The sequence below is a fragment of the Anomalospiza imberbis genome, chromosome 5 (genome assembly GCF_031753505.1).
Source record: "Anomalospiza imberbis isolate Cuckoo-Finch-1a 21T00152 chromosome 5, ASM3175350v1, whole genome shotgun sequence".
NCBI classification, from domain to species: Eukaryota; Metazoa; Chordata; class Aves; order Passeriformes; family Viduidae; genus Anomalospiza; species Anomalospiza imberbis.
Window position 1 is genome coordinate 6,069,977 of NC_089685.1, and position 21,626 is coordinate 6,091,602.

Sequence of the window (21,626 nt, forward strand, 5' to 3'; positions counted from 1 at the left end):
ATTCCTGTAAGCACCTGCAAACAATCTTGTTCTCCCTTCCAGGCATCCTCCAGACCTGCAGTGGCTATGGAAGACTCTATGTACATAACCCAACCGCTGTCCTTGAGCTACTGATCAAGTTGTCCAAGGCTGTTCCATAATTTCCTTGCTCTTACAGTCTGAATTTAACTGAAGCCTTTTGTCCCTTACTCTCCCAACACAATGTACAGAACACAATGATTCTCATCTCACTCTCTCTTTGTTCAGCATGTGATGCTGTTGAGAACATAGGTCCACAACTGGAGCGTCTACATGTTCCAATAAAAGAAATTAACCATTTTATTAATGAATACAAAAATGATCCCTCTTCCTTGCAAATGAAAAAAAACATAGCTCTCCCCAGCCCTTTTCCACAGTTACTACTACACCACTTTCGGTAAAAACTGTATTAAAGATTTTGAAAGGATTTACCTTCTCTGTGGTGACCTTGGAGAGATCCTTGTAAAGAAGCTTACGGATATATTCCTTCAAAGGAGGACGTTTTTTCTTCACAGTTTTTTCCGCTGGAGGGGGATTACAGTAGTAATAGGCATTTTCTACCATTGTAACATAGCGTGCATCAAGATGCATTGCTTGTTTTTTCCTCATCATTTGTTCCTGGAAACAAATGCAAATGACCAGTTAGAGATGCTGACATACCACATTTTCAAGCCAAAGGCTTTAAGAGTTACATTTAGGAAACAGTAAATATGAAAGGTTGCAGAAAAGTAATTTAAAAGCTTGGGTAGGGAGAAAAAAAGACAAAGTACATATATAAGGTTCTGTGTTGCTCCTTCCATGGTCATTTTTCTTTATGATCCCTATTTTTATAATGGTTCACCTGTGGTAAAAAAGGTTTTGGAAAACTATTTAAGATTTAACTCAAAATCTTAATGCTACTATTCAGATAAACGGTTCATAAGACTACTAGGAACTCTGTATAAAACATTATTTAAGTAGATTTTATTTAACTAAAGTAGCTGAAATACTGATGTCTTGACACAAACACAGTATATTATTATAAGACTGGCAATCTACTTTTTACATCAGCATGTAACTCCAGAGAATTTCTGATGGTTTCATATGAATTTCCAAAGGTTTAGACAACAGAATTTTCCTTATTCCATGCTCCATCACTGCTGTTTATCCAAGCAGAATTGACTGCAAGAAAAACAGTATCTACCATAAAGTAATGTTTCAGGAAAAATCAGACAAGAAGATTTAGCACTAATTACTGTGCTTAATTGTCATGATTGTCCTGATTTTCCTCACTTAATAAAATCTTTTCTCCATACTTCAGATATGTAAGTTAAGGTTTATTTTGTGGGGTTTAAAAATTTCTTTTATTTAAAAATTCTGTACAAGAATGAAAAAAGCAGTTCTAAGCTGCTGACTTTTATGGTTAAAGATGAGCTTAATTCCATTATTAAATACTTTTTAGTATGCATCTGTGTAATTATATGTATATAGGTGTAATTCTGTAAGAGATCCTATATATTCTAAATCACTTTATGGTGGTCCACCAGGAAACTGGACCTGTGTAAACTTTATTAGCTGCTAGAGGTTGGCTACACAGTAATTTTAAACTCCAAATAAATAAAATTAAGAAGTACTGTTTCATCCCTACAAACAAGTGTTAGTATATCCATTCAGGCAGTCCTGTAAACCAACCAAGAGTTTAAACCTCCTTTGATTATTGGTAACAAACCACTATTTTTCAGGTTGGTAGCCTTTCCACTAAACCTGAATAATTTAAAATTTCTTTTATAAGGCAGACATTTCAGTTCAACTGAAATGTCAGTGTACTCAAACAGCTCCATAACCCCGAGTTTCAGCTGCTAATCCAATGAGGAAGAGCAGCTTTGTGTAACATAGTAGCCCAACAAATAATGTAAGTTTCCTCCTGGATTTTAGTCATCTATCACCAACAAAGTCTCCAGCTGACACCAACCCTAAGGCATTTCATTCTTAACCTTTTCCACTACACAAATGGTCTTTCCTTTGCTTCCCTGTGAGACCGTTCCTTTCCAAATGGGAAATTTCTGTCAGTAGCAGCACATTTTCCTACAGAGACCTAACAGATGCACAGCACTTAACAACTGAGTACATAAATTGTTTTATGTGGGAAAAAACACTTAGAGTAGAAATTCCCAAACTTTGCCATGTCATATATGCGAATGTTACCTTTGAAAATGTTTCTAGAGAGATCCAGAGAAAATACACCTTTGCTGCCTTAAAAGCATTTACCGTGCTATACTATAAACTGAAAAATGAAGTGGACCAAAGTGAAGCAGAACAGAGAAAATGGCAGAAGGACTTGCAAATACCATTTAAAATCCCCTAAACCTACACAATTTGTGTATTTTCCTGTTATAAAAAGTTGTACATTATACTGTAAATAATAGTTTATAATTAAAATGTTTCTTCCCAGAAGAGAGAAAAAGTCTCAACATCACTGTAATTAATTGGGTTTTGAGCAGTCCTGAGTGTGTGTTCTAACTAAGTGGATTGTATTAGTCTCAATCTCCAGTTATTAAAAATCTTCAGCATTTCAAGAAACTGTTTCGGTCCTTTTTCAGCTAAGGCATCAGACTGACAGGCAGGAAAGAGAAATCATAACACTACACTGTTTGTAGTGACAAAAACCTTGATGCAATTCAGAAGAAAAAAGCAAGACCTGTGGTCCAAAGTGCTTGAAGCCCATCAGCTACTTTGGGCCCTTGTTTTACTAGGCTAAAATTAAGAACTACACAGGTAAAGCACTGCATGTAAAGATTAGGTTTCTGTTTTTCCTTTGATAAAAACAGACCAAAACAACATTAAAGTATCCATGTTAAAATATTAAAACTGTTTGGGTTTTTCTTCTTGGTGAGTAGCACAATCTTTCTGAATGTAGCATATATTGCAGAAGCATTTCAAAAGAAAATCTGGTGACTATTAAGGAAAAAAAGAAGAAAGAAGCAACTAATCAAAACCTAAGCATCACGAGAATTCCAATTTTGGAAAGCATTTCATGACTGACCTTTAAACAGCAGATTATAGAAAGATACTGAAACTGTTCAGCTCCTGCTTCCCTTTAATACCTGCACTGCTCTGCCCTGCTACTCGTTCTGACAGTCCAAAATGAAAATTTTTAATTTCCTGGAAGCACATTATTGTTATAGTGAATTAACACAGTTCTACATGAACTGCATTTACTTTGCCACAGCCTCCTCCTGTACAAACAACATCTCCCAGTTTTAACACCACCAGTAAAAGCAGTCACACCAAGAAGAAAGCCACTGTGCAGTTTAAGTTCTGTATATTTATTAATACAAGTGATCTGGCCCTAAAGCTTAAGTCAATTGTCTAAGTTAAGTGATTAAAAATGCATCAGAAAGCTTTTAATACCAGAATTTCAAATATTCTTTCAGCAAGTATAATATTCTTTCAGCAAGTATAATACAATAATTTGACAAACTCGATTATTTTACAGAAACATAGATCAAGATGAAGCTGATCTTCCTTTCAAAGCTCCAATTCAAATAATCCAATTCAAGTAATTCATTTATCAACTGATCAATCCTAAAGCTAATCTAGTTTTACATTAGTATTTTAAATTACATAAAGGACACTGAATTTGAAAGATTTGCCAAGACGACCATTAGTAGAAATAAACATTGTCCTAATAAAAGAATCTCTAAATAACCTGCAAAACATGAAGCAGTTCCACAAAACAAGGATATGTTCACTAGAATAAGTCACATAGGGTCACTAAATTTGCAATGCCCTTACAAAACACTTTACTTCTCAATAAGTAATTTTTCCTTAATTACTTTTAAAATCCATTCTTAACTATGACTTTCTTCCACAGCAGGACAAAGCAACGTTGTCTTTAATAGGAGACATGAAGCCTGTTTGGAATCTTATTACAAAATACATCGTCAGCAGTAAAGATTAGGACCAATAATTATTTAGAGGATCAACAGGCCTTAATTCTACCCATAAGAGTAGATCAGCTTTACAATTGCTTAGATTTTTACCACAGGATTGTTATCAGATTGCTTTGGGAGAAATCTTTTCCACAGTTCACACTAACTTGTACCATAAGACTATGATCCAATTTGTTTAAGACTATTTAAGTCAAAATTAATCTCTGTAGGTTTTTTAGGGGAATGTTAGAAGATGCAGCTATTAAGATGGATGCAGAATATAACTCTATTTAACCTATTTTACATCTTAATAAATAGATCTTCCAAACTTATTTGCCATCTTTCACCTTCTCCTAGTTCCTCAATGCATAAGAAAAGACTACTTATCCAAAACCTTGTGAGGTTTTAAGCCTCAGTAATTCAAACAGTGTTTGTGGTTTGTCTTGCACTTCACAGTTAAGCCATGTTTAGCATTCATCCAGCAGATTCCAGCAATTCAGCTAACAGTCAGCATTTTTGTAGTGCATAACACTAAAAGCAGTCAGTTACAAAAACCAGCTCTGGTAGAAGTATTTAATTTTTCCTGACTTCTAAAATTTTTATTAACCACCAGAAAGTGATAGCAATGAGTAAAATGTCTTTTAAAGATAATGGAACAGAGTTTTCAGGGGAAAAATCCTTGATTATGGAAAGGAATATATTTCACAATATAACACATCAGCTGGCAAACCTTTAGAAGACTGAGATTCAAACTTTACAAGATACAAAGTACACTGCTACAAAAAGCAAGAGCCAAGGAACTGGCAGTTAATTTGCCCAACTCTTTCCTCTCATGACTGTACCACCTCAACAGATGTTCTGACATTCAAAGAGGTTCAGAAAACAACTGTATTTTGTGGAAGAAAAATTGTACAACAACATACCCAAGCATGCAGCTGCATTTCCATTAACTAGAGCACAAGAGAGATTACTGGTTTAAGAGAAAGTGAATCTATCTTTGAAGATCTTCAACAATGTCTGACTCGGTCTCTTGCCCTGCACAGAGAGTTTTAGGACTGTCTCCCAAGTCAGAAATATATTATTCAGTTCTTTCTATTTTTAAGTCTTTGCCAGTACTTCTTCAGACTTAGAGATCCCAATTCTAATCTTAATTCCCAATCTCTATTTCTAAAACTGCTTCTGTTTTTCACATTTAGAACCCCAGATCATTATACAGGGCATAGAAACCATGTTTTGTACAAATGTCTTCACTTCCAGTTGAAATCACGTCTGGTTCTATCCACTACTACTTTTCCCCTCAAACACTATTTCAGGCATGTTCAGGTACAGCTACAATATTCATTCAACCTCATCCTCTGGGTTTTCCCTGTCTCTGAATTACTAGTAGTTCAAGAGCAATAGCTTTTTACTTCAGAAACTGATTTTTTTTTTTTTTTTTTTTCATTTTCTTTCAAGTCATGAAGAGGCTTTTAGGTCAACTGGAAATCTCGAGAACAGTTTCAAAAAGAAGTAATTGCTTTAAGTCAGAACATGGCACCCTCCCCCATAAGACAAGTTTTCTCTTACCAAAAGAACACTGGTTCTTAGGTGAGACTCTGGTGATCTGAAGAGGAATCTTCCACAGGTTTCCAGCAAGGTACACGCCATTTCAATATGGTGATGAGAGAAGTCTGACAGAAGCATCTGGTATGTATTTATATAAAAGCACAGCTTGTTAGACATCTTTCTCAGCTGCAGAAAACATTAAGTTATAGCTACCAGACACTATGCTGGTGTACTAAATTCTTTACAGAATAAATGCCAATGGATTTCACTGATCAGATGTTAGGATTGGCAAGGCCCTGGCACAGGCTGCCCAAAGAAGCTGCGGATGCCCCATTCCTGGAAGTTTTCAAGGTCTCCTGGATGGAGTTCTGAGAAACCAAGTCTAGGAGGAAGGTGTCCCTGTCCAAGACAGAGAGTTGGAACCGGATGATCTTTAAGCCCCTATCCAACCCAAACTATTCTATGAATATTCAAAAGATTAGTCTCATTTTAAAATTCTTATAAGAACAGTCTATGGACCCCAAATTTAGGCTTCAGAAGAACAGGATGTTTTGAAAGACCTGCATTAAAAACCCCACCCAAACTACCCAATAACATTGCAAAAGGGCACGGTAACCTCAGAGCACACCTAACTGCACTGTTTTCAGTTAAGCAAAAACTATAATTAATACAGCTCTGCAATTTACAGACAAGAGAGGTGAAATTATGAGCGATTACGATTTCTTCAGGAATTCAGCTTTGATATCTAACAAATCAATGAACAGAAACTATTCATATAGAAAGTGATGTTAAGCTGTGAGTCTCAAGCATCTTTTATTAAAGGCACTTTTATTTTTTAAAAGCTATTTTTAATTTGGGACTTGACACCAAGGTTTGCATGTTTATCAGCATGCAAAGTGCGATGATGTGTCCAGAGATTAATGCTTTTCAGAAATGTGTTGTTCCTCAACAAACCAAAGCACTGGCTAAAATGACATAAAAGCCTCTCCTTGCATCACTGAAATGCTTTCTGCCTCCAGTCCCTCTACCTTATTGTTATTTTCTCCACAAAAACATTAATTGAAATTAACATTATGGAAGTTTTGCAATGTACAGCAGATCAATAAGTAGCAATGTCTGCCATACCTCCAAAGAAAATTATGAGCAGTTTGGTTATGTCCAAATGTAGAAGTTTATTTTAATATATTCCTCCCATTAGAAGAGGAAAGAATTCTATACCTTCTAACTTCTATGGCAGCTATAAAAGTCTCCTCATACACAGCAGCCACAGCCATCAGGGTTTAAAACATCCCATGTAATGAATTCAGGTAACATCAGCAGCAGGTAAGTGAAGGGGAAGAGGATGGGGATGCATTATCAGCATAAACAGGAGTACAGGACTATCACAACACCAACCTTTAAACAGTGGAGAGTATCGTTTTTGGAGAACATCTTAAACTTGGTAAGCTCACCAATAAATCTCACAGTTTTATTCTTTGTTTCAATGTTGATCTGGTCCTTTTTTTTTACCTAAAAAAACAACAAAAATTGATGGTAGGCCCTCAAAAATGCCCACTTCTTCTAAATTACTTTGATCTGAACATGCACAAAACACACGTGGGAATTCAGCAGTGTTTGGTATCACTTTGGTTCCTCAAGCTCCACCTTTACTTCTCATTGGGTTTCCTAAAACCCTCCCTACAACCTTGTTTTTTCAGAAGATTTTCAATTCTTTTCCTCATCTTCCCACCCCCCCAAACCAATTAATTCCTCTAACATACCTACAGCCATAGATGCTCCTCCTCTGCCCCAGTGAAGCAGTGATAAAGTATTCTAGATTCTATATTTTCAGAATCAATAAGAAGTCTCTATGTGAATAGGGCCACTTGTACTGTCCTCAAGGAAATATTAAATATTGATGGCTTTATCAAGTCAGATTTAGTTATGTGCAGACTTTTAAAATAAATGACATTCAGCATAAATTTAGGAACAAAACACAAATATGTATCTACGTCTAAACATAACCCGCAAAATATAAAATTTTATTTCCCCAACAGAAAGAGGTTTTCTGAGAAAGTTAACATATTTAAGATTCAAGTAAGTCTGAGCAATTTGTACACATTTTTGATGTCAATATTAGAAAAAAATGAAATCTGTGCCACAGAGCTCAGAAAATGGTGAAGGAATCATCACTGTGCACCATAACACATTTGATCATAACACTTAAAAGAAAGTGAAAGAAACAACACTGAAAAATACATTTGTGTGGAAAATTTTCATAGATGAAAACTGTAAAATCTAATTTGAATTAAACACTATATGATACTAGTAATCACTACAATAGTAGCCTGGTAGTGGGAAATGTTAGAATAGGTCAGGTCTCATTTTAAAAGCAAGTTATTAATTTACAGAAAACTCTTAGCACAGGTGGAGCAGAGTTTCTAATATTTGTAACTTCTGTGGTAACTGTTGTACAGTTCATTTATATAAATATGTAAGCATACATGGAAATTTGCAAAAACTTTTCTTTTACAAGAACTTACAAAGTTACAAAAATTTCTCTTCTTTTTTATAGAACTGCTGAGCTGACAGAAAAGTATTCACTGAATTTTAGAATTAGTATCTACACAACATAAAGTGGGTTTTTTCCCCAAAGGTTGACTTATGAGATTAGCTGATCTGGTTTTAATAAAAATATAAATCACCAAAACATACATGGAACTTGAAATCCCCTTTCAGCATGGAACAGAGATCCTCTGCTACATCAGACATACAGGGATGCAATGTGGCAACCAGTCTTGCATAAAATGGTAGCAAATCCAATCTGCAAACAAAGGAGAGGATTAAATAGACAATTTACAGACAAAAATGTGTACAAATATGGGTACCATTTTACTTTTGAAAACAATCAATGCACTGACAGAACTACATACATGCAATTTTTTGGCCCACTTCAGAATGCAATATCATTAAAAAATAATACAAGAAAGTAAACCCCCATATCTTATTGGAATATTTCACTTCCTTTTTAACTCCTGCCATAGGTAAAATGCTGAATACCATCAACTACAGAATTTGACCATCATTAAATTAAACAGAAAGAAAATTCAGATCCATCTCAACATGCAAAAAAGGATTCTTACAGACAAGGCCATGGGTTATGGCAAGGTATTAATAATTTTTTTTCTGGAAAGCAGCAGACATAACCACGAAGGTAGAGAAAATCTTTACTTCTAAGGTGGGAAACTTCTAAATGAATAACAGTTATTACAGAAAACAAAGCTGAGCAGCTGTGATTTGGCCACCCTTTTCCCAAAAACTCTGCTAGCACTCCCACAAATACTAATATTTCCAAGTTTGCTATAGAATTTCCTTATTTCCTTCTTTCTTGCCTTAATTACATGCCTTCACACCCATTTCCTTTGCACATTTATGTAAACCAGCTGTGTAATATCAGTTTTCAATGCAGAGAAACCAACTGCACTCTGAGGCCTCATAATATCATTTAACAAGCTGAAGGAAGTATTTTTGGTTTATTTTCAGAATGTTAAGTTAATGCAGTAAACAGATGAATTCTGGAACAAGCCAAAGTAAGTGGAGAGGAACATCCTAAATTTGCATGCTTCTACTGAGAAATTGCCTGTAAGGGAAAAATGCATCTTGAGTTTACACTTTATGAAGGATGAAGGTTTTCCCTACTGCTCAGGAAAGGAAAAAAAAAAAAATATCCTAACAAAAAAAAAATCCAAAAGCACAGCTGATACACAGAGCTTGTCCTGGCACAAAGTATCAGGAAAAACCCCAAAACAAAGCCATCACAACTGCCTCCTTCCTCCTTTTATGTCAGTGAAGCCCATTTCCAAGACACTTAACACCCACTTACAGAAAAAGAGAAAATTATGTATTTAAATTGTGGGTTAGAAGCATCAGAATATACTCCCCCTCAAAAGCATAACCATGCAGCCTGTGGTAACACACAAGACTCCTGGTGAAACATTGTGGGTATCTCAGTTACCTATTTAACAGGTTTTTATCTCTTCTGTTAATCAATAACTGAAGCAGTATTTACATTTTTCAAGCTTGTTGGAACACACAGTCAAGGCTGACTACCCACAGCAAATTACTACCATGTTATTAAGCATTTAGCCATTAACTTTGAGAGAAGTGAAAGTCTCACTACTTCACACACACCCACAAAAGCTAAACTGCGAGAGGGTGTATTTAACTGAGGGGATTTCTGTACAGCAACTCTTTTAATACAAATACCAGAAAGTTTTATTCTGGTCTCAACAAGTACCTGCCTGCTGAGAGCTAATAATTTCATCTCTGTAAACTGAGTATACCTGGGGGAAAATTAAAGTCTTAGAGCACATTGTTGTTATTCCCTTGCAGGACACAAAAGGTTTCTTCATGGGGAAGCATACTAAGACTGGGTATTTCTAAATAGGTGAAATATAATAAGGAAAAGCCTTGGGTTAATTATGCTGAAATTGGCAGAGATTGAGTTTGTTCCCTCTCAGGGGAGACAAAATTTCATGTTCAGCAGTGGAGACATTCCAGTATCAGTGGCACCATCTACTGGTACACGCAGTGCTTCGTTCCCTCCAAAAGCATTTCTTCCTCTTGAGAAGGGGGGAAGAACTTAACTAAAAACCCACAAACACCACAGTATTGCTTTCTCTTCCTGCTCTTCTGATTATGAAGCAAAATCTGGCATCAGGGATGAGTCAGTCACTCTCCGAAGTCTATGCTGAGCATCCTGAATACTCACCACCACAGTAAAAGCACCATTTCTGACCACTGTCATTTAGACCACATACCATGGACTGAAATCTAGTCAACTCTGGATTTCAGGCTCGCAGGAGCTGCACATCAGTAAAATATCTAAGAGCATATTTTTTTTTACCATTTCAAATGTCAGTTTATTTTTAAAAGACCAAACAAGAAAAACCAATCATAAACCAACTTAGAGAAAAGCTTATCTCAAAGTCCTAACTGCAATCTCTCTAAAATGGATGCATCCAAAATTTTACGCCCAGGAAGAGTAAGGGGGCATTTTGTACATTTCCTAATTTTTGTGATTCTACGAGAGAGCTTAAAGAATGAAGCAATGGAGCCAGAACTCCTGCCTCACAAGCTTAATGATAATGTATAAAAGCAGTGCACTCACAGGGCCTGAACAGGTACTAAGTGTCACCCACACTGCTCGGTGGGAAAAGAAGGATGATGTGGAATTGGAATGTTACCAGGGAAGCACTTTTGGCTTTTATTTCTTCGCCAGAACATTAAACTCCTTGATCTCAGGCACATCCCTCAATTTTATCCTCAACTGAAACAGGCCACAGAAACACCGATAAGTCAAGTTCAACTGAACAAAAACAACCTTGCTATAGAGAAATCTCAGGATGAAAAGCTGACAGGAAATATACATGAGGCTTGCAGCTTTTGAATTAAAATGTGAACAACTATTTAACACTTAAGAAGCAGCTAACTTCTGAATGAAGAACAACCAATAATAACACAAAAAACTTCCATATGAACAACAGATCTCTTGCTGAAGGTAAACTTGCAACACACATCACATAGATGGGAACATCAAAAAACACCATAACCCACAACAGCCCCTATATACTGCTTAACATTTATCTAGAATTGCTTAGAATTTAAAGCCTAAGAAAAGATTTCAGATTTCTCATATTGAAGTAAAAGAAAATAATTTACAGAATTGCAGTATTCTAGTAAACCTAAATAATTCTGTGTACAGGAAGATAATTCAGGTAGACAGCAAAGAACAAAAAGGTCCTAAAGCTGTGAGCAGTATGGGTTAAATCACTGTCTGCAGTCCTGGATTAAAAGGCTAATATTTAGTTTTAAATCAATCCTCCAATGCAAATGTGAAAGCCACTCGTATACTGGCATTGAAAAATCCTTTTAAAAGGCCTTCTGTTCTGTTGGGTTGGAGGTTCAAGTCACAGCTGAAAATGTAAATGTGATCCATTCATCAGTATTCAAGAGAGCAGGGCAAAGATGCATTCTAACACTGATTTACAGTGAGTTGAGGAAGAAACGGCCTTTTTTGTCAAATTAAGTTTTCTGTCCTGAAGAATCCTGATTTATCCCAATCTATCCAACCCCAGTGGTAGCAAGAAAGCTCCCCGGCAACACGACATAATGACTTTGATTTCGCAGTGTCTCTTTTACACATTAAACAAAAAACCAGTTTTAGACTTTTGATGAAATTGTTGTGCTTGCACATTTCCCAAAAGTGATCTCAGGAGAAGAAAGAGAACTTATTCTGTCATTGAAATACCTCATTATGGCTGCAAATAAAGCAGCTAAACTTAAACAGCATTAACTGATATGCTTGGAAACGAAATGCTTTTTGAAAACATACTGCTTTATCTGCATCCTCAAGGCAACTGCTCCTCTGAAGCTTTCACAAAAAACCCTCCTCAAAAACCTTAGCATAATAAGCACTCTTCTCCCACAGTATCCCATAGAGATATTGCAAAAATTCTTGGACTAGTAAAAACTAGTATGGAACAACAATAATGGAAGGTAAAGCCGTATCATTATGGCTCAGTGAAGAGGTACACAGAGCAAAATCATCATTAACGCACAGTACACAAAGCCTCGAAGCAGTGTGTCACAGAATATACAGAGCTTTCTACATCAGAAAGGATTATGAATGTTGATTTGAAGACACACGGCAGAACTGCTCTTTTACCAACTGCAGCAATATGGTTTACTTAAATATTGGGGTAGGTTGCCCTTCCAAATTGTCTGCATCTATGGGCAGTTCAGCTGGTATTTACAATCTAGCTGCTTGTGCTCAGAACAAGCAGCAGAGTCAACATCCTGCTTCTCCAGCCGAGTAGTCCATAGATGGGGTCACCAATGCAGGCACATAAACACAACTGAACTTAAGATCTTAAAAGAATCAAGGTAGCTTGAGTATTTATTAGTCAAGTAGGTCCAAGAGCAGACAGCAGGAAAAGTAATTAAAAAATAATTGCACATCAAATGTTAGTACTTCCTAATATTAGGAATAATTCATATTTATAATCAAAGACCGACAGTGAGAAGATCAGTTGAGCCATTCACTTCAGTGTTAGTTCCAACTACTGGAGACAGAACCATCACAAAAGTAGCAGCTCCTCGAGGCTATCCCACCATCTATCCTGCTTTGCTGAGGTCTATGAGAAAAGGTAATATTTTTTAAATTATTATTACTTTTAATACAAATCCACAGGGCAATGGAATTACCACTAGGAAGATGACAAATCAATGGCAATGAGGACACTGTGTATGTTTCTAGGAGTTTTTTAACTCTGTCCACAGTACAGCCTGATCACAGACACATTTTTTAACAGTGCAATATATCAGGAATTTAACTTTTGCTTTCATGCCATCTATGAAATCACACTGCTGAATTTACAAGCCTTATCATGCTGTCCCTGTTTGAAAGTACCTCCCCTTTCACTGTACACATGTACAAGTTCCTCCAGATCATTGTCACCTAGCACAATTTAGGAGATTATGCAAAGAGAATCAAGGACTTTCAAAGAGGTTCCATGAGTTAATAATCAATTTCAGCAACCTGGAACCTACAGCACCAGAAAACAATACAGGGCAGTGGTACAAACATTACTGTACAGTCACAGACCAGCCAAAAGCCACTTCCATTTTACAAGTATGGAAAGTTCTCTATTATGGCAGAGCTGAAGACAAAAGTCATAAGCGCTCCTGCTGATTTTCTTTGCTGTAGATGTTCTAAGCTGTGAAAAAGAAATTCTGCTCACATTGTGTTTTGATGTATTTCATGATTACCAGCAGGCTGATAAACAGAAATGTTACTTCCTCTGCAACCTACATTTGGGCTGAAGAGCACCTTGTTATATCTAACACACAAGATCATGAGTTGCCTGCCTCCTCTGTCAATAATTAATTAATATGTTAGGCACAATCAGGCCTCTATCAAAGTCCCCCAACACTGAGGCCAAACCTCTAGGTTTTAGAGGCAAGAACACACAAGAGAATGAAAGATTATGTGTACCGTTTCACCGTGGAGTCAGGTTAATGCCTCAGTCAGCAAACAAACCATTGGTTTGCACACAGTAAGAGAACAGGGTAATTTGCACAGCAGATGCTTATTACAGATGGGATGAAGAAATAGGCTGAATTAGGGTTGAAAACACAGCACAAGCAGCGATTAAACTTAAGGAAAACAAAGCACCAAAGTCTGTTAGTTCAAAGCCAGTCTACACATGTGTTGAGACAAAACAGATACTCAAGCTATGTTTTTCCCCCCAGTGTTAAAAGGTAATGGAATCAAAGCAGTGTAAACTCTTAACAAGAATTCCAAGATGATCATGTTCACTTTATACTAAATTCAGCATCAAAACAGCTTATCATGAGAAATAGGGCAAGGTGAAGCAAGAAAAGCAACTTCTTCATAATTTCACCTATTTAAGACTCAAGTTTACCAGAGAACAGAGAAATAGATTCCTCCGATGAATTCAATGTTTTTATTTGAGTATTTGCAAACATTTTTGGAAGCAGGGCTCTTCCTGTAAGTGCAGGAAATCTCCTTACACAGAGACAAGGAGAAACAGCAAGAGCTTTACACACACAGATGTACACAGACAAAAGAGGCCAGGCTCAAAGTGGCTGGCCTAGAACTGGCTGTGACAGAAGGCACAAGGCTGTTACAATGGCCATATACTGCATCAAAACTAACATATTCCAAGAAATCCTCCTTCCAAACTATACTGTGCTCTAAGTGTCCACAGGCTCCAACACAAAAAAGTGCAAGTTGTCCTGAATGAAATAAAACTTCCCTTTTTGCTATCAGGTAAGTTTTGCTGTTATTTTCACAGTAAAAAAAAAAAAAAAAAAGTAATGAAAAGAGATCTGCTGTAAACACCAAGTGCCAGAAAAAAAATCCTTATTAAAAACCTTAATTTTTTACAATTTATCATGGTGTGGATCATTGATTCTAAATATTTCTTTGGTGCTTCAGCATAAGCCACTCCTAAAGGGTGTATTAGGAATAAACAAATGGAATATATAGTGCTTTTTAAGAATACATGCATATGCTAAATTAATGGGTGGATCCAGCTTGGTCCCCTTCTGTTCTTACCTTTGTCTAGGAACTATGAAAAGTGCTCGTACTAGTTTTCTTCTGTTGGCTTTCGTATTCATATTCATGCAAAAATCCATTGCTGCCTATAAAGAGCAAAGTTAATGCAATGCTTCACTTTAATGCAGTGGGTTTTCAAGAAAGCAACAGAAAATGGAGTTTACACATGGCTTTTACAGAGTTATTCCTATTACATATAACTGCTTTAAAAAACACCCTAAGGAAAAATCTTCAGTTTTGGCTAGAACTGGCATAGTCAGAAAACATGTCCACTGAGAGGAATACAGACTGATTAAAAATTAATTCAGCTACTGTCAGACTCCAAAGCTTGAAATCTTATTTCCTTTCTATCTGATCTAGCATTACGGCTTTTAAGAGTGCAAAAAACTGAAACTATGACCGTACCTTGTCTATGAGGTCTCTGTTGACACAATTTGGAAGCTGCTGAAGAAAGGCATCTACTATGAGTTTTAAATGAGATCCAGTACTGGCTTCTTCATCCTCTTGTTCTAACAGAGGGAAATAAACAAGCAGCAGACATCTTTAAGCTATGAAATAGAATCATATACCAACAAATTCCCCAAACAGTGCATTTGTAATGTTTAGTTGTTAAGCATTCATTCCTCTTTGTAGTCACTTTTCAGACAACTGCCTTTACATTTATTTGCTTACTTTTAAAAGCTGTGTGAAGGAAATTGGTAACTTTCACTACATGAACATGTTTAAAATAATTTTCACTTGTATCTGAATGACTTGCAACAAAAACATTTATCACAATCCCAGCAGTTTCTAGCTGCTAGTTTCATCAATAAATAAATAGCCCTGAATGCACTCTGCAAATCCATAAACTAAAAAAAATTGAGATAAAAAAAAAACCATTGTGAAGAAAAAGGATTCTTAAAACCAATTCTTTTTACCTTGCTCATCAAGAAGTTTCTTTGTAAGATCTTCTGCCTCATCTCCACAGTCCAACTCCAGTGCATCATCATTAATATCCAGGTTCTCCAGCTCCAATTCCAGATCCTCATTCCCAGCTGCTTCCTTATTATCTTTGGCATCTTTTGAATCTATTTACATGTTAAGTAGAAATACCAAATAAATACTAATGAACTGTTAAATACACCCAGTCATTATTAGAATACAAGAAGATTAATGCTGCTAAACCTACACCTCTTTAGTGTCTTAATGGAAAATCTTTTACACATATGAAGAAAAAAAGGAAAAAACAGAACAGGAGGAAGGTGTTGATGAAATAACATGCTATATAAAACTAATAAAGATTATTAGTTTCCTTGAACATGATATCTGAGTCTGATAAAGATTCAGAAAAGAATAGTTAATATATTTCTTGGACCACAACACTGGTCCAACATTGAGCATTTTTCCAAGAGATTACAATCTACAGAATTTTACTGTTTTCTCAGGCCTCCTTCCAATTACATTTGCAGACTCCGCTTCATTTTTAAAAAATCAGATAACCTTATTAAAATTCTAAAATTTTTCAAAGCCGAGCGTGACAACTTCTAAACAGTGCACGCGCCATATGGAAATATAGACTCACAAACAAGTAACATGTTCAGAATCACAGACAAAATTAGTCTGAAATTCACTTTGGTGATATCTCCAGTTCAACCTTTTGGTCCAAGTGGATGAACACTATTCACACCAGATTCCTCAGGTATTTTTCCAGTTGTTTTAAAATAGTAAGACAGAGATTCCAGTCTTCCTGGGCAAGCTGCTCCAACATCTAAAGATCCTTACAGGGAAATGTCAGAATTCTCCAATCATGCATCTTCTGTTACACTTTGAGCCAGGGATGGTGGCTTTTTATCCCATTGTACCTGAAGTCTGCACATGCCTGGTTGTGAACTGAGAGCTGTGTCAGAGTGAGGAACCACCCAGGCATTCTAATCTACTGAAATTTGATGCTGACAATGGCACCTACCATTAATAATTTAATAAGAAAATAACAGTCAGAAAAACCCCAAACACTAAAATCTGCAAAGAAGGGAATACTCTTCCCATTTCTCACAGAAAAGTTGGTATTTACTTGCACTAGTTAACCTCCAATTACTTGAAATTTACAATTCTAACAATATTAAAATTAATTTACTTTTTCTCTTCCTTAATAACCAGATATAATCCCTATCCCACCTAGTTTATTCTGTAAAAATTCACCCAAACTGGTGTACTGTCCTGATTATCACAATTTCATTACAGACTCATTACTTCCATCAAGTTTGTTTATCTGTTGGACAAGATGAAGAAAATACTCATCTAAGCATCCTACCTCTTGATTCATCTTTGCTCAAATCCTTGTTCTGGGAATATTTTTCATTATCTTTAAACAAAATTGCTGGCACAAAAGCCTTCAAGTCAATGAGATTCTCATAGAAGTTTCTAGCATCTTCATCTTCCCAGATACCCCCCTCCAGGTCATATTCTCCAGGCTTCCCTGGTGTGAAAATATCAATACCAGGTCCATGTTCTGCAAAAGTAGTGAAACCATAAGAAAGTTATTTACACAAATTTACAATCTTCTATGGGGAGGCACCTTTAAGAGTCCTTTTAGGAAAGTCTTAAACTATTTATCACTACTTCCATTTTCACTTGAATTTTTCAATGCATACTTTAAAGTATTTTTAACAATTCAATCTTAGTATTAGACATACCAAGAAATTAACTTGAAACTGTAAATTTCATTTTGATTAAAAACACAGACAAAATCAGAGGAAATCAAATCAAGAAAAACTAAGCAGCACATTGTGTGGTATTAGAAAGTTATAACAAACTTTAACAACATTTGCATTAAAAGTAATCACTCTGAGTATGATGAACTGTATGTATCCCACTGAGTTTTAAGGATGAAGTTTAAAAAGAACAATTTATTATTTAGAGGCATTTAAAAATACAGCTATTTAAAGTTCAAGATAATTTAAAACAAAAGACACTCATGATTTCAACAACATCTCAACGAATCCCAAAGTTTAGATTCAAAGGCACTGAAAGCCGCACTTCTGCTCAGGAGGCCAGACAGCCACACCTAGTGACTTATCTGGCTTATCAATATGTTCCTGCCCACAACATCATGACCCAAAAGAGACTTCAAGCATATTTTTTAAAAGTATCAGCTTTAAAAACTCTGACAGTTTTTAAAATACTAAAACCTGCATAATATTAAAGGAAAGGATCAGGTTAAAAACATTTCTAATTTTCCATTTATTACTCTATCCCCAGAAACAAACCCAAAGAGACATTATTTAAGTTTCCATAACTACACAAAATATACAATAGTTATGATTACATATTAGGCATAATTACTTTAATTTTAGAAAACAAATGTATTATTCATTAGCTGATATCCTCTAGGGGGAAGGGCTGAATGAAATGAAACCAGCAGAAAGAACACATTGGTAAGAGGGTTTGGTTAGTTTTTCCACCACATCCAAGCCGAGTCCAAGGTTCTGTTGACCTGCTTTAGAATCTGGCTTACCCTCAGGTGTTGGTTTTTCTTGGGGGAGGTCAGGCATGTTCTCATCCAAAAGATCAGCCAGAGACTGAGAATTTGCCAACAGCTTCTGATACGACATTGCAAACTCCTCATACTGCTTGTGTCGATCTTCACTCAGCTCTCCTTTGGAGTGGAGAATGCGTCTACAAAAACCAAACTTACAGTAAGACCACCTTTTTCCTTAAAATATATTTGAGCTATGCTGAACCATTAGGAATTTCTCTGAGCAAAGCTAACCTGCACTCTTTGAGGGAACTGTAACAATTCTAATTTAGACTACAATAGCAAACATTTAAGTGAAACTATTCTTTTTCCAAACCACACTGAATTTCCAACTTCAAACCTACTGAGGACAGTACAGTCACAAAAGCTCCAGCTTCCATGTCAAAGAGAAAGGCCCACTTACTCTTTACCACAATTAGGCTGTAAAAGTCCTAAAAAGACTTACATAGTAAAATAAAATATTCAACTTTATCAATAAGCTAGATTAAAGTTGCTTTGCACCTGTAACAATCCATTTCCACATTGTTTGAATGATTACATGAGCTATTATCACCAGGAGGATCAAAAAATTTGCAAGCAGCCCAATGACTTTCCAACAAAACAAGTTATTTCAAGGCTATTGGTCCAAATTATGAGCAGCTGTATTTGTTTCTTCAGCTGCTCTTTATTTTCTTTTACAAAACAATTCATACTTGTTTCAAATAATAATTTTTAACATTGAAGTCTGTTGTCAAAAGTAACTTGAACTTGAAGGAACTTAATCACTGCTTACAAGTGCTGGAACCACTGAGCAGGCACCCTACACTGAAATGAAAGCATCAGAAGTCTGAAAAAGGTGCAAATGCCACAATTTCCAAAGCAGGTTGTATCATTACATTATCATCTGTAGGATTCCATTACCATTAGGCTTTTATTATGCAATAGGCAAACAGTCACAGTCTTGCCAAAGCATTTTGTGGCATAAGAATTCTGAAACAGTTAAGGCAATATAAGATGAGGGATATCAGTCTTCTTGCTCCAGATTAATTGTAAAACAAAAGTCGTCTTTGTACACATTCACAGGGTGAGCAGCAAAATCCCATATCCCTGCTCAGAACCAAAAGTGTTCACAGGTGTCTGGCAAGAGAGCAAGAAGCATTAATGCTGGCCAAAGTTCTATTTCTCTGACAAAACACACTTATTTAACATGTATTGCCTGCTCCTGCAAAGAACAGCAAAGAAAATTTAACAAATTCAATAACCACTGAGTGTTTGTGAAGTGCAGTAGTTCAGTTTGGATTCAGGAAACACATTAAAAGTGTCAATTCATAGCTTTTCCATGGAGACCGCTGTCCATTGCATACATATTTTAAAGCAGCAGCTTTGTAACTACGAGCATTGACGCTCTCTGCTATTATTAAAAACAAAAAAAGCAAAGTGCTGTAACAATAGTACAAGACTTTCAGTTCTCAATATCAGTTTCAAGAAGACAAGTGTTAACCAATTCAAAGCAGCTAAAGCAAATGAATCAAACTTTAAAAAGCATGGTTCACCTCTGAATACATTTACAAGGACAGCACATAGTACTTGTCTCACTTTGTCTCTTCAAAGCACAAGGCAAGTTCAGCACACCTTAAAAACATCTTTAATTTAGACAAAAGAAGTTTCTTCCATAGCTAACACTTATTTTTGAAAATTCTTTTCAGAATATGGGAATCAAGGTGTTTCCTTCCAATGACACAGCCTGACAAGTTTTGTTGTGCCCCCAGCTGTGTAACCAAATGACCACCAGGTTCTATGTTATATGAAAGTCAAAGAGTAACTCAAGGTACTTTTCCTAACTATCCACTTAACCAGCAATGCTTGAGTCTGCTTCAATTTTACCTAAATGATTCCACAAGTAACACAGCACTAAAGCACTGTTAATTTAGCATAGTAATTTTCAATTAATTCAACCAACTTGTACAGCTTAAATTATTTCACATTCTCCTGACAGAGATAAATTGATGAGTTTATTTACCTGACAAAATATCATAACCTTAACATGTGACACTGTTGATGCACAAAAGGGAACAGTTCGCTCCCTATTCACTTCATTGATTGTGAAATAACACTGTTAATAAAAACTACAGCAAAATGGTCCAGATTTTCAATACACAGAGAATAGCTTTATCCAATAGGATTATTGGTTAAAAAAAACCAAAAACAACCCAACCAAACAAAAACACTCCAAAAAACCGCCACCCACAAAAAAACAAATTCAAAAGCAAGTAAGGAATCAACTGCACAATCACTTTCCCAAAATCCACAGTTTAGGAAGATTTCTATAACACTCATAGACTCGTTATTTGGCAAATCTCTGTCTTGCCCTCCTCGTGCCCTGCACTTCCCTTGCAAGCAAATGCTATGAATCTGTTACAGATGTTGTAAACAAATAAAATCTGGTAGGAAAGATTTTGATGTCTTATTTAACAAAACTTATTCCTCAAATTTCATTAAGGAGTTAAAATAGACACCTTCAAGTTCAGAGAGAAATAACGGACTCCTCTTTATGCAGTGATAAATGATAGCTCTTCACATTCCTTCCCCAAAACAAAGCTTTACACCCAAATGACAGTGATAATTCATTGACAAGGTGCTCAAAGAGGTCCCTCATCTGCCTTTGTCTGATCTACTCAAAGCAGGCTCAGTGAGAAGGTCAGACCAGGCTGCTCAGGCTCTGTCCACTCACTTTTATGCAGTTGTACAAATAAATATTAAAGAATATTTCTGCCTCCCAGATAATTTATATTCTATCTGCTTCTTGCTTTCTTAACATATTTTATACCTCTCAGAAACTTTTTCACTCTATTTTCTATCATACAGACTTTGTAACACCCACTCATTGAAACACCAGCCAGAACCAATGTGTCCAGAACTAAGGATAACTGTGAAAGTATAAATGTTCATATTCATTCACTTTGAAAAATTACACCTTAGTCAGTAATGTACTTTGAATTAGTAAGGTACTTGCAGAAATAACAGTACTTCAAAAGTCAGTTTATGATCCTGTGAAATTCAACTCTTGGCTGAGTCCAGATAGGACTGCAGCACAAAACCCATCAGCACAAAGGATTCTTGCTTTGGAAACATAAAAATTTAATGCATTCCAAGCATACATTTGGTTCTGGATGGATGTCCAGCCTTTTAACTGAAATATGCGTCTATAAACAGTAACGTGTTTGTTTCTATCTGACTGGAATGCTTCCAGAAGAAATTAAGAATGACTGTTTTAAGAATAGCATTTGGGTTTAGGCTGTCTCCAATAATGAGAATTCAAGATGTTTTAAACCAAACAGTTATTAGAGAATGTGAAAAGGGCAGAAATAAAATCATTCAGTTCTCAAAGTCTGCATATTCATACCCTGCAATATTAGTACTACATATAAATATTTAGGAGGACTTTTATCAATTTGTCCTTACCCTCCAACACTTTAATACATTTATTTAATATATATTTGTCCACCTTGGAGTATAACAGATACTTTCTTAATTTAAC

The 21,626-nt window shown here is 35.9% G+C and overlaps 1 protein-coding gene across 2 annotated transcripts in view; it reads right to left on the reverse strand.

Annotated features, from left to right (window-relative positions):
- Positions 1–21,626, reverse strand: part of UPF2 (UPF2 regulator of nonsense mediated mRNA decay) — a 53,986-nt gene that overhangs the window by 23,813 nt on the left and 8,547 nt on the right. For both annotated transcript variants that reach the window (XM_068189491.1, XM_068189492.1), the window contains exons 4-12: positions 18,089–18,249; positions 16,886–17,083; positions 15,513–15,662; positions 15,001–15,104; positions 14,596–14,681; positions 8,169–8,277; positions 6,870–6,983; positions 5,496–5,612; positions 451–636 (exon numbers count right to left, since the gene is read on the reverse strand). In XM_068189491.1, the coding sequence (XP_068045592.1) occupies positions 451–636; positions 5,496–5,612; positions 6,870–6,983; positions 8,169–8,277; positions 14,596–14,681; positions 15,001–15,104; positions 15,513–15,662; positions 16,886–17,083; positions 18,089–18,249 (1,225 nt within the window). The remainder of the gene's footprint in view (positions 1–450; positions 637–5,495; positions 5,613–6,869; positions 6,984–8,168; positions 8,278–14,595; positions 14,682–15,000; positions 15,105–15,512; positions 15,663–16,885; positions 17,084–18,088; positions 18,250–21,626) is intronic.